We start from the raw sequence: 13,902 nt of genomic DNA on the forward strand, positions 1-13,902 counted from the left end.
TTTAAAATTTTGATGCAGTCAAATTTTATCAATTTTTCAGTGATTAATGCTTTTTGTATTTTAGATTTTTCTAAGAAATCTGATAGTCTTGTAAATTTTTTTTCTAAAAACTTTATAGTTTAGCTTTATTTTTAGGTCTGTAATATATCTTAAGTCAGTTTTCATGAATAGCGCTTGGTTGGGATCAAGGTTTTCTTTTTTTTTTTTTTTTGAAAGATTTTATTTATTTATTCGACAGAAAGAGTGAGAAAGTACAAGCAGGGGAAGCTGTAGAGGGAGAGGGAGAAGCAGACTCCCCGCCAAGCAGGGAGCCCAATGCAGGGCTCAATCCCAGGACCCTGGGATCATGATCTGAGCCGAAGGCAGACGCTTAACCCTCTGAGCCATCCAGGCGCCCTGGGATCAAGGTTTTCAATATTATTTTTCCCCATTTGTTTATTCAGTTGTTAAAACTGTGTATTGAAAAGCCTTTCTTTCCTCATTGAATTGTATTGGCATCTTTGTCAAAAATCAATTGACAGTATATTTGTAGGTCTGTTTCATTAATCTGTTTATGTTTATGCCAATATCCATGGTTGTCTTTGCTGTAGCTGTAACCTGAATCTTGACATTAGATAGTGTGAGTTCTCTAACTTTATCTGATTTAAAGATGGTTTAGGTTATTTTAAGTTGTTTGCCAACATAAAAATACAGAATGATATAATGAATATCTCAGCTTTAAAAGAAAATCATTACAAATACATATTGAGTCTCCCTTTTTTCTTTCCCAGTCATATTCTTCTCCCTCTTTACCATATTAGAATTGGCCACTGTTCTGAAGTTTAGCAGTCATTATTCCTGTGCCTGTGTATGCCTTTATACTTTTAGTATAATGTATGATTTAAAAATATTGAAGTTTCATATTGTTTTGCATGTTTTGATTTATGATTTGTATTCTTTTGAAAATTCCTTTTTTATTCAATATTAAGTTTTTATTCCTAGAACTCTTATTTGGTCATTTATGTAGTAATCTTTCTTATGAACATACTACAGTTTATTCTCTCACCATGGTTCTCATATCTGATCACAGCCTATCTAATGCCATGTTTTTTTTTTGTTTTGTTTTGTTTTGATGCCATGTTTCTTATACTAATGGGTAGTGTCAGGGATGGGACAAAACTCCTATTGTGACAACAATGCACAGAGTTAACCTTGCTCTTTTTGCTGGATAGCACCAATAAGCAGATTGTTAATGATATTGTCCAGGTAGCCCCAGAACTTGAGCTAGGTGCCTGCAGTCAGGTTATGGTCAATGGTATACTCTCCTTCGACTTTTTTTTTTTTAATTTTTTTAAGTAATCTCTACACCCAATATGGGGCTTGAATTCATGACCCCAAGTTCAAGAGTCTCACGTTCTGAACCAGCCAGTCACCCCTCTCCTTTGACTTTTATAAGGATCCTTCTGTAAGTCATTTAAGTCTTTGCCATCGCATGTGTCGAAAGGCTTCAGGAGCTGCAGGTGCTTGCTGGTAGGGCTCTTATCTACCTCCCTGCCCACTGCTATTCTTAGGAACAGGGGCTGGTATGTATCTTGCCTGGGGGTTGATCTCTACTTGGTGAAGCTCATCTGCATCTGGAGCCTCCAGTTTGAACTTCCTGCCATTCTTGCCTCTTAGGAAGTCAGTCTCTGAGTTGAACCTGAGGATGCCAGGAGTGGCCAGAGTTGTGATAAGTTTGGGGGATGCAATGAAGGTATGGATCTTAGGGTTCATGTTATTTTGGCCAGTGAAGTTCCTGTTTGTAGGAGGTTATGACTGCACTTTTCTCTCGTTGATGTCCTTTCTGTTCTACTGGTCAGTGCAGTGGCCACAGATGTTGGCTACGACAACGCCACCCATATCCTGTAGGATCTAAGCATAACCATTCCACTCAGTTGTGGTGTAGGTCTCTTTGAATCTCAGTGCAATGGTGAACTGGGATTTGCTCTTGAGCCTGTGAGCCAGCACCGGCTTGGCCACATCTGCTGAATGCCCCCCATGCTGTCATAGCATGAGTTGGTGCAGCTGCAGACCCACTGGATGTACAGAGGACATTCTTCCTTCCTCCCGCAGTACCTCCTTCTGCCACAGAGTGGACCAGAACAGGGTAAAGGGCTCATTAATGTATTACTTTGGCTTGTTGAGGTTAATTTCAATCAGTTGTTTATAATGACAGCCAGGGTCAGGTACCAAGCGTACTTGATTTTATATGCAAGATTGGCCATGTCTCCTTGCCCTGCTTAACTTAGGTATTTCTTCATTTTGTGCTTGTAAGATAACATTGAGGGCCCCAATATGTACCCATGTTGCAGATTGTCATCATGTCAGTATAGGAGATGGAGTCCACACCAGACCTATGCTACTCCACCATAGTATTCATGCTACCTTTCACCACAAGGATGTCTATCATTTTTAGGATCACATCTGTGGGTGATATCTAGCTGGAGAGCATGCTGATAAGCTTCACACCAATCATTTGGGGACTGTCAACTTCCAGGAAGTCCCAAACTTGCCATCCACAGTTTCAGCACCCCCAATGCCAATATAGATGCTCCACAGGCCACCACTATTGGGAGTCTGGGAGTAAATGCCAATCAGAAGATTGCAGGGTGTGCATAGTTTTCCAGAATGATCTGGTGAATGATGCCAGATCCAGGCCTCCTGAAGCCCATGCTATTCTTGGAAACTGTAGTTGCCAGAAGTGTATACATTGCCTGGTTTATGTCTTTGGCCTGGTGTAGCTCTTTCTTGGCCCCAAAGATGGGTCTTGATCAAGTGGTCATAGTGGATGGTGGATGGCATGCTATTTTGGGCACCTACTGCTGAAGAACTGCTCTATGATGTCCTGCATAGTTCTGTAGTTGGGCTGCATGCAGCTACAGATATATCCTGGCCCACTCAGTCTCCTGGTTGACTGGGGTCATCCAGGTTGTCATACACAATCTTTTTGAGAGGATCAGAGGCGGATTCAATAATTTGTGGACAATGTCAGTGTTCTTCTCTAGCAGGTCAGTGTGGATGTACTCACTGAGCTCAGATTGTCACATCTTGATTCAATAATTTGTGGACAATGGCAATGTTCTTCTCCAGCAGGTCAGTGTGGATGTACTCACTGAGCTCAGATTGATGCATCTTGACTCAATGGCACAGGACTGCTGCTATATGGTATTTCTGCACACCTAGGGCTTTCTGCAGCTGGGTCACTAATAGGCTGTAAAGGCATCATTTTGTGGACTGACAAAAGATTAGGTTACATCTTACAAATACTTATTTTTAAAAAATGAAGTTTTCAAGTTCCACAAAAATCTGTATTTGAATTTTATTACTTTATTATTTTATTATTTTTTTTAAGTAACCTTTACACCCAACATGAGGCTTGAGCTCATGACCCCAAGATCAAGAGTCGGTTGCTCTACCAACTGAGCCAGCCAGGCGCTCCTGTATTTGTATTTTAATTGAAACTTGATTGAACTTATCTGTATTATATCTTGTGTGAATGTTAGTATATGTTTGGGTGTCTTTTTTATCACACCCTATGCATATGATTTTAATATTTTAATTTCTTGTGTTTTAATTCACTGACTAGGACTTTCAGCACTGGAAGTGGTGATGGTCAGCTCCTGTTTCTTGATTTAAAAAATCCTAATGTTTCCCCATTAAGTGTGATATTTTATTACATTAAGTATGATGTGATGAGGGGTGCCCGGGTTCCTCAGTCTGTTAAGTGGCTGCCTTTGGCTCAGGTCCTGATCTCAGAATCCTGGGATCAAGCACTGTGTTGGGCTCTCTGCTCAGCAGGGAGTCTGCTTCTCCGTCTCCCTCTGTGCTCTCTCTTTTGCTCTCACTCTCTCTCAAGTAAATAGATAAAATCTTTAAAAAAAAGTATGATGGATGATAAGTATGTATCTGCTAGATATCTTTTTTTAAAAAAAGATTCTATTTGTTTATTTGAGACAGAGAACATGAGCAGGGGGAAGGAGAGGTAGAGCAAGAAGCAGACTCCCCACTAAGCAGGGAGTTCGTTGTGGGCTCCATCCCAGGACTCTGGGATCATAACCTGAGCGGAAGGCAGACACTTAACCAACTGAGCCAGAGAGATATCTGGTAGATCTCTTAATCGTGTTGAAGAATTTTCATTTTTAACTATACTTACTGTCCTGCAACAAACCCATCTTAGTCATGATTTATTTTTATATTACTAAATGATAATGGAATAGTGTATGTCAACATTTTTGAGAGGTGGTTAAAGCAGTGCTTGAAAATTATTTTATACTCAAAAAGAAAATTATTTTATACTCCCAAATAATTATATAAATCATGAAGGACACACGTATGTACATTTCTTTTGCTTGTATTTCCCTTAGTGAACTTGCTGTATAAGTTTTTCATTCTTATGCTGTTCTTGATTTGGTATGAAAGTTTGCTAGACTTATAAATTGGTAAAACTTCTTTTTTAAAAAAATTCTCTGAAAGAGTTTGTAAAATATTGGAATGCTCTTTATAAGTTTTATGGACTTTTTCTTAGAACTGTTTGGTCCTGCTCCTTCCTCCATATTTCCTCCCACCGTCTTTCCCTTTCCTTCCTCCTCCTCCTTTTCTAAACAATCTTTTGCTTTCTTTCTGCTTTTTTCTTTCCACCATTGCAGTCTCCTCTTCCTTATTCTCTCTCCCCTCCCCACTTCTTCCTCCCCTTATAACATTTTTAAACTGTTTCAATTTCTCTGCTAGGTGTAGGGTATTCATATTTTCTATTTCCTCTTGAGTTAGTTTTGATAAATTAATTTTTTCTAGGATGCTGTCTAGAAAGTTTGCCTTATTTGAAACTCAAGTAATAGTTTATCTGGGTATAAAACTCTGCTTGATAGTTTTCTTTATTTGAGAAGTCTGCTGTTAGTCTGTCATTTCTTTTTAGGTAATAGGTCTATTTTTTGTACTTGATTTTATCTTTTTGTTTACCATTCTTTTATATAGTTTAACCCTAATTTATCAGTTTTGGTTTTCATTTTATTTATCTTACTTGGGAATCATTTTGCTGTCTGAATCTGAGAATTTGTGTCTTTTATCAATTCTGGAAAATTTTCAGCTATTATTTCTTCAAATATTGTTCCCCACTCTTTTCTCCTTCTGAACCTTTGATAGAACATGTTGGATACAATCATTCCATCATTCTTGTATCTGTATCCCTCTTTTATATTTTTAATCTTTCTCTTTTTGTGTTACATTTTGGGTGATTTCTTCAGAACCTATCCACTGTGTTTATAATTTCATTGAGTATTTTTAAAAATTCATTTTGAATGTCTTTTGGCACTCTATTCTTTTTTAATTATATTTAGTTCTTAAGTTTTCCATTCCATTCCCTTTAGTTAATTAATTCAAACACTGTTATATTATAATCTATATTTAATAATGCTGTTATTTAAAGTTTTGGCAGGTCTGTTTCTGCTGTTGTATTCTTTTGATCATAGTTCATGATGGCTTATTTCCCCATATTTTTACAAGTTTGAATTATTAGCCCATGTTTGACAATACATTATCCAAATGAGTATTTTGTAGCCTATATTGAACATGGATATATTTAACAGTTTTTGTTTTTTTTCTTTTCTACCAGGTGTCACATTTTACTAATCCTGTTCCTTTTTATTGTTTTTATCCTTTTCTGATTATGCAAATAATGTAAAATTGATCCTCCATTCACTAGGCTTTAAAAAAAACTCTGTCAGATTTTATTTTGTAGTCTGTTTAGTAATATGTTGAAGGCCCTTTGTAATATCCTTATTTTATAGGAATTTTAATTTTATCATTTAAAAAATGAAATTAGACATGCTAAAAGGTGAAACAATTTATTTTACAAGAACACCTATAAATCCTTTTCCAGCTAATGAAATGGAAAACTGCAAATTTCATTAAATCTCCCTCTATTTTTTTCCCTTTTCTCATTTTTCTTCTGCAAATCAATAGTTGGTCACTACCTTGAACCTGTCACTTATCATTACTATGCATGTTTTCGTACTTTTGATATATTTGTGTGTATGTATGTTATATTCAGCAATACATATAGTAATCCGTGGTTTCATACTAAGTGATATTGTGGTAGATTATAGAAATTATAAAAAAAAAGATAAAAAAAATAGATCTTTCTGTGACTCTTACGCTGTGACATTATATATAGTCTATTTCTTCATTCCTCTAATTTGGATTGGCATGTGACTTGCTACGGCCAAAAGGACATTAGAAAACATGACAAAGCAGAGGTTTAAAAAGGAATTGCATTCTGGAGCTTGTTTTTCTTTATTTGGAATCCTCAGACCACCATGTGAACAATTTTGAGCTAGAATATGAGAAACCATGGTGATGAGAGCTAAGGTGCCCTAGCCCATAAGCACTCAGTGTTCGGCTTACCTGGCAGCTGACTACAGATAATGTTAGCCTCAGCTGAGATCAACCAGGGCTACCAGAAAGACTTTTCAGGTGGGGCTACTGAAACTGGGTGACCTGCAGAATACCAAGCTAAGTAAATGATAGTTGTTTTAAGCCTCTGAGTTTTGGAGTGGTGTGTTACATAGCAAAAATTAGCTGTTAATGGGGGGGTGCCTGGGTGGCTCCTTCAGTTAAGTGTCCGACTCTTGGTTTTAGCTCAGGTCATGATCTCATGGCTCATGGGATTGAGCTGCCTGTTGGGCTCCACGCTCATAGGGCTTAAAGATTCTCTCCCCCTGCCCCTTTCCCGACTTGTGCACGCATTCTTTCTCTTTCTAAAATAAATAAATTTAAAAAAAATTAGCTGTTAAAGGTATCATGACATTTGTATTCTTTCTCTACCTTCATTTTCTTATTCAGCTTATGGTACATCTCTCATAGCTATGTAACTGTGGTTCATTCATTTTCTTTTTTTATATTATTACATTATCCGAATGTACCACAGTAGTTTTGTTTTTTCTTCATGATTATTTAAGTTGTTAACATTTTTTAAAATTATAAATCTCAGGGTGCCTGGGTGGCTCAATCTGTTAAGTGTCTGACTCTTGGTTTCAGCTCAGGTCAGGATCTCAGGGTTGTGGGACTGAGCCCCGCATCAGGCTCCATGCTCAGCGAGGAGTCTGCTTGAGATTCTCTCCCTCTCCCTCAGCTCCTCTCCCTGCTTGCATGTAAGCTCTCTCCAAAAAAACAAATCTTTAAAAAAATTATAAGTAATCCTCTCATGAACATTTTTTTGCACATCTCCTTATACACATGCGTAAGAATCTCAATAATATTTCGTTTTAGATCTAAGTTTTTTTAAAAATTGTAAATTAGGAAATATTGTTCAGATCATGTTATAACTTGCCCCTGTTTATTTCTGCATGTTTGGATTTACTGAACTGGTACTATTACCTATACCAGGCACTTGTCATTTTATTGTTATAATCTGCTTGTCTGGGGTAAAACTTGAACCCTAATACTGCTGAGGTGTATGTCATAAGATTTCTTTTTTTGTTACTAGGATTAATTTTATGGCCTTATGTGGTTTTTTTCCTTCAGCTTTATTGAGATATAATTAACAAACAGCCTTATGTTTTTAAGTTGCTAACAAAATAAACCGTTTTTAGCCCATGCTTAGCACTCCACATTTCTGATTATAGATGAAATCAAGATTGTTAAATAAAAGGATGATGAAAATAAACTTTTTCAGATGACATGCAGAAGTTATTTGTTTTACCTCTGCAATGCTAAACACCATGGACATAAATTAGATGATGCTATTTCCCTGTGGAACCATATAAAACAACCCTCTATTCTAAAAGTCAAATAAGGTGATTTTGATCAGAGAACTAGGCTTGGCATTAACATTTTAAAATTTGCTTTAAATGATGTAAGAATGGCCATATTATTTATCTTCATGGAATAATAAAGTACAATCATCATGATCTATGACTTAAGGTTAGGAAGCTATTAAAATGCCTTTATTTTTCAGTTTTTCGTAGAACATTTTGTTCTTAAGTATAAATTCTTTGTATTTCTTCCATAATTTTAATAATAACGCATTAGTGTATAGTGTAAGTATCTTGAAATGCACACAGAGTTAAACTAGGGGACTTTTTTCATAGCATGAAAACATTCTGCCAAGTGCCATCTTTAAATGTTATTTTGAGAAAATTTGCAACTCTCAGATGGTTGCCAGTTTTTCATACTGAAAATAGATTATTTTCTGCCTCATGAAAAGGAGAATAGTTTATTTTTAAAGAATGTGGGACACTTTTCATATTTAAAAATAGAATGCTTTTTCTTCCTCTTGCTATTTAGACTGATAGTTCCTTATTAGAGGCACAACTCAGTATCTCTTGCGAATATATCTTACACAAAATCTAGAATCCATAGTGGAGAAAATCAAATCCAGAACAATATGTATTTGCAATCAGAGTTGTGTTAAAATACAGAATGTCTCCTAAGAACACACAACAGAATATTAACAGTTGTTATTTCTGGTGGCTAGAGGGGAAGGGGAAAGATGTTGAATTCTTTCTTATAATCTCTATATTGTTTTAATATATTGTAGCATGCATGAATTTTTTTATACTGCATATGTTTGATGGATTTTCATTGAAGTGGTAAAGATATAGTGGAATCACAGAAATATCTGATACTTGCCCTTGTAGAACTTGTAAGAGGGAGGGACAAGTAACCACACAGATAAATATAAAATTGAAATTGTAATAGTATCACAGAAGAAAGAATCATCATGTTAGGAGAGATTATATAATAGGAAGACAACTTGGTTTGGAAAATTGGGGTAAGCTTTCCTGAAGTTAAGAAATCAGTTTCGATATCAAGGAGTTAGTGTAGGCATTATGTAGGTGAAGAGGATCTTGAGAGAAAGGTAGGGGCCACCCTCTGCTGAGACTTGTGGTCCCTGTAAGGAGTTCTTTTTTTTCCATCCATTAGAGCAAAGCCAAGCCATTGAATGGTGGTGTTGACAGGATCAGATTTGAGTTTTGAAAAGGTCATTTTGGCTGTAGTGTGAAGAAATGACATGATTACTACGTGTTGGTATGAGAGTGAATGTTGGTGGACTATTAGAGAGGACATGGTAATAGTTCCTATAAAAGATAACTAGTTTGATCTTGGTAAGGAGGCTGGAGATGGAGAGGTTAGAAAATTTGAGAATTATTTAGGAGGTATCATTCTAAGTATTTAGGGATGATATGTGGCCGTCCTCAAGAGAGATATATTAAAGATAATATCTGGGTTTCTGACTTGCACAGTGAATGCAATTAAAAACAAGAGCAAAGGGTCACCTGGGTGGCTCAGTTGGTTAAGCATCTGCCTTTGGCTCAGGTCCTGATCTCTGGGGTCCTGGGATCCAGGCCCACATCAGGCTCTCTGCTCGGTGGGGAATCTGCTTCTCCCTCTGCCCATCCCCCCTACCTGTGCTCTCTCTTATGCTCTCTTTCTTAAATAAATAAAAATTTTCAAAAAAAGAATCTATTGTTCAAGTAGAATAAATTAAAAGTAGCCAAAAAATCTCAGAAAAAAACTGAGAAGGGTACTTCTACTTTTTATTTTACATTTGCCATCGTAGTTCTCTTTTTTCCAAGAATACTGAAATATTTTATAATTTAAAAACTAATTTAAAATTGTATCAATTTAAAAATGAATACTAAAAAGTTAAATAATCAAAGTTAATTTCAAGGTAATTCTTAAAAAGGGATTCATATTACAATCTGCTGATTGACTTACCTCCTACCACCATAAATAATTTCACGTTGAGGAAACTCCAAGAGATTTCATTTTAGTTGCTAACCTCTCTAGAAGACTATTTTAAATTTGTTATTAGCTTTGCCATTATTTTTTTAAAGATTTGTTTATTTGAGAGAGGGGGAGAGAGTGCGCATGCATGCACTCGTGCACATGTGTAGGGGGAGGGGCCATGGGGGAGGGAGAAGCAGACTCCCCACTGAGCAAGGAGCCCTATGCAGGACTCTGTCCCAAGACCCTGGGATAGAAATATCTGATACTTGCCCTTGTAGTACGTCTGCCTCCTGCTCCCCCTGCTTGTGCACTCTCTCTCTCTCTCTCTCTGACAGATACATAAAGTCTTAAAAAAATTACAGATTCCTCCTACTGCCCACAAGATTTGAATTTAAGCTTAATTAACAGAATGACATCACCTCTTTACTTTCACCCACTTGACCAGTTTATGTTCATTCCTTTTCTTGTTCCTGAACTGTGTGTATGTGTGTGTTCAAAAATGCCTGCCTTCCTTTCTGGAATCTCTTTTTAGTCTGGAAAATACTGACTGAACTTCCTAGACCCAGATCAAACATTATCTCTCTTAAAACATGACCACTGCCTGGGAGACTTAGCAGGTTTTTTGTTTTTGTTTTGTTTTGTTTTTGGTCAGATATCTCTAAATTTGCAAATAGCATCCTATTAATACCTATACTGCATAATATCATGTGTACTTTAATTATTTAGATACTGATTCCCATTAATTGTGAGTTTTCAAGAATGTTGACATGTGATAATTGTTCAGTAGACCTTTGTTGAGTCCTGTTATAATGGAGGCAAAGAAAAAGTCATCGAATGTCTTAATATCTAGAGAGAGAAGAGAGATATGCGTATCTTATTATAAATCAGTGTGGAAGTGTTACAAGGGACGATAATGTCCTTGAGAGTATGTGGAAGAGGGATTGGTCAGCTCTGACGGGAATACTCCATCTTCACAGAGGAGCTCAACTGATCTTAATCTCTTTTAATATAAAATTATAGTCCACCTTGCTTGTGTTATATCAGGTGGATTATTTTTTTTCTGCCCTCTTCTTGTGGAATCTTAGCATTCCCAAACATTTATAAAGGAAATATAGTAGGGGCTACTAAACTGGGTTCACCTCCATAGTTTAAAACTTGATTTCACAGTGATACCATTAGATTATAGGCAGGCTCCTTTTTAAGTAATTTTGTTTCCAATAATTTCAAACCTACAGACCCTGACAGGTTATGCCATGCTGTTAGTATTCCTGCTACTGGTAGTAGGCAGACTTTACACAAACGAAACGACCCCATCCAGTGTCTTTCAGAAAAGTCCCATCACCTTATTTCCAGCCTCACTTTGTTTCTGTAGCCTTCCTACTCAGCAAAAGGGTCTCTTGGCTCATAAATAGCTCCGCAGGGTTTATTAGAAGTGGAGAGTAATCAAAAGAAGCTAAATTTCCAAAGGTTGAAAGAAAAACTTGTGTGCAACCAAGAAAACATGAGCTTTGGCCAACAAATAAAATAGAATAACTTTTTATGTGATTATGGAATGATTTTTCTTTTGAGAAATATCAAAAGAAAAATTCAAAAAATTTCTGCAGTAAGGGCACAATTTGATTCAATGCTTTTTCTTCCAAATTCTAAGTTCTAATGAATTTACTTACAAGCAGAAAAACAGGCAAAAACATCTGTTCCTCCTCATCACCCATATATCAGTCCTGGAGGAAAAATCTGATAAAAAGGAAAAGGAGTTCCACTGACTATTCTACGGAAAATTGCATGACAGAAGCTTATGTAGTAAAACATTTAATCATGTGAAGTTAAAAGAAATAACCTCAATACTCTAGTCCTTTGATACTGTAAAGTGGTATAGTGAGGGGTTAGAGGGTGATTAATTTCAGGACAAATAAAGGTGAGCTCACTGATTTTTAAGGCACATATAAGTCATATCTCAGGTATAAGGTGAAGTGCTCCTCAGAAGATACATTTCTTTTTTTTAAATTTTATTTTATTATGTTATGTTAATCACCATACATTACATCATTAGTTTTTGACGTAGTGTTCCATGATTCATTGTTTGCGTATAACACCCAGTGCTCCACGCAGAACGTGCCCTCTTTAATACCCATCACCAGGCTAACCCATCCCCCCACCCCCTCCCCTCTAGAACCTTCAGTTTGTTTCTCAGAGTCCATAGTCTCTCATGGTTCATCTCCCCCTCCGATTTCCCCCCTTCATTTTTCCCTTCCTACTATATTTTCCTTTTTTTTTTAAACATGTAATGTATTATTTGCTTCAGAGGTACAGGTCTGTGATTCAACAGTCTTACATTCTTAACATAGCAAGCTTCTTCCAAAAATAGTGCACAGCACTTGCTGGCTAATGTTATTAGTTATTGAAAAAAGATAGCACTAGAGGCAGTGCTCGATCTGTTTCTTGTTCTTACATGTACTTGACCTACATCTCCTCCAAAGTCTCTTTTTTTAAAGTGATTGAACGTATTTCCAAGTAAGTCCTGGGTTCCCTATCCTTGAGGAAGTCTCCTTCATGATTTGTAGCAGTTAAAAAAATTAGAAAAAAAGACAACTTTGAAGAGTACATTGTTATTATATGATATTCTATGATTTTGTGTGATTTTTTTTCCATTCTAAAAGTTTTTATCTCATAGTAAAATTTAGGTATGTTTACCTAAAACTGATTAAATATAATATTGATTTCCAAAATGATCAAACCAATGATTAAGAAAATAACCTTGTTTCTGTGACAAAATGAGATTTGACTTATTTCTACTCAGTTTTATTTTTGAATTTTACAACATCCAATAACTGTGAAGAATTCTTTTTTAGAGGAATAAAAATAACATTACAGATTGCTTTTTGATGCTTAGGTAGTACTGGGAAACATTTGGTTAAGTTGAGAAATGATTTTTAATTTTCACTCTTTTTTTAAAGGTTTTATTTATTTATTTGACAGAGAGAGATAGCGAGAGGAGGAACACAAGCAGGGGGAGTGGGGGAGGGAGAAGCAGACTTCCCGCTGAGCAGGGAGCCTGATGTGGGGCTCGATCCCAGGGTCCTGGGATCATGACCTGAGCCGAAGGCAGATGTTTAACCGACTGAGCCACCTAGGTGTCCCTAATTTTAACTCTTAATAATTAAAAACTTACAACTGTGGGGGGAAATCATTTTTATAGGCTTGCTACTCCGGGCCTTTTTTTTCCTTTTGTATTTCAAAGTCTGTGCTTTCTAAACCAAAGAGAAGAAATATCCTCGGATACAAAAAATACAATTTAAACTAAAATTAGATATTTCATCAGATTTCTGAGAGTGGTTTTAATTTTCCATAGATGTTTTTTGTGTGTTCACGTGCTAGGAATTTGAATATCTTTAAATATTTATCCTCAAACTTCATAAAAGTTTGCCTACATTTAGAAAGCATGTCAGAATTGGATTTTTAAATGGAAATTGCTTGTTATAGTCTAGATTATCTTTAGAGTTTTCTTATATAGGGCAAACATAATCTGCAGAAATCTCTTTATGGAGAAATCTTTTGAATTGCCTCTATCTAGAATCAAAACTTTTTAAAGTATCAGGAATGTTTAATGAAGGCAATGTCAGTAGTCTTTTGAGACAGAAATCCGATTCTGATTGAGTAGCATCCAGAGTGGATTTTTAGCGGAGGCAGAGGAAAAGGAAAACATAGAACAATGAAAGAAAAACTTCCTAGGCTTGGGAGAAGGGAAGTTGGGAAGTGGGCAGTGGAAGAATAGAGAGCCTCTGAAACAGGGCAAGGAGTTTTATCAGAATTTCCTCTCCATTGGTGCTACTTGTGGGATGGAGTAATTTCCCTCAGATATTTGGGGTGGGGAAAAGGTTAAATAGAACTAGACTATTTCAGCTCTGATCGGTATCTCCACTTTCAAGCTTCCAAACTTGCTTTGCTATATTCTTTACATCACACTCAGAGTGATTTTTTTTCTTTATTATAAATCAGCTTTTATTATTATCTACCCTCTCTTTTCACATTGCGTACGGAAAATTCCAACTGTTTTTCCTAATTTGAAAATCCCCTACCTATCTCTCTTATCTAATCTATGATTCTCCCCCTTTCCTACTATGTTCCTGCTACACTGTCTTTATGTTTCTGCTTAGGTCT

General features: G+C 36.3%; 1 protein-coding gene across 10 annotated transcripts in view; it reads left to right on the forward strand.

The window, feature by feature from the left end:
• The window catches only part of VPS13B (vacuolar protein sorting 13 homolog B), a 746,502-nt gene that overhangs the window by 264,838 nt on the left and 467,762 nt on the right, over positions 1–13,902 (forward strand). The window contains exon 20 of one of the 10 annotated variants that reach the window (XM_073893023.1): positions 239–407. The exons of the other annotated variants lie outside the window; for them this stretch is intronic. Coding sequence (XP_073749124.1) covers positions 239–273 — 35 coding nt within the window. The 3' untranslated portion in view covers positions 274–407. Of the gene's footprint in view, positions 1–238; positions 408–13,902 lie in introns of those variants that run through there. 10 annotated transcript variants of the gene reach the window in all.

The sequence above is a fragment of the Callorhinus ursinus genome, unplaced genomic scaffold, assembly GCF_003265705.2.
Source record: "Callorhinus ursinus isolate GAN/ISIS: 27379988/994484 unplaced genomic scaffold, GSC_fseal_2.0 scaffold5, whole genome shotgun sequence".
Classification (NCBI taxonomy): Eukaryota; Metazoa; Chordata; class Mammalia; order Carnivora; family Otariidae; genus Callorhinus; species Callorhinus ursinus.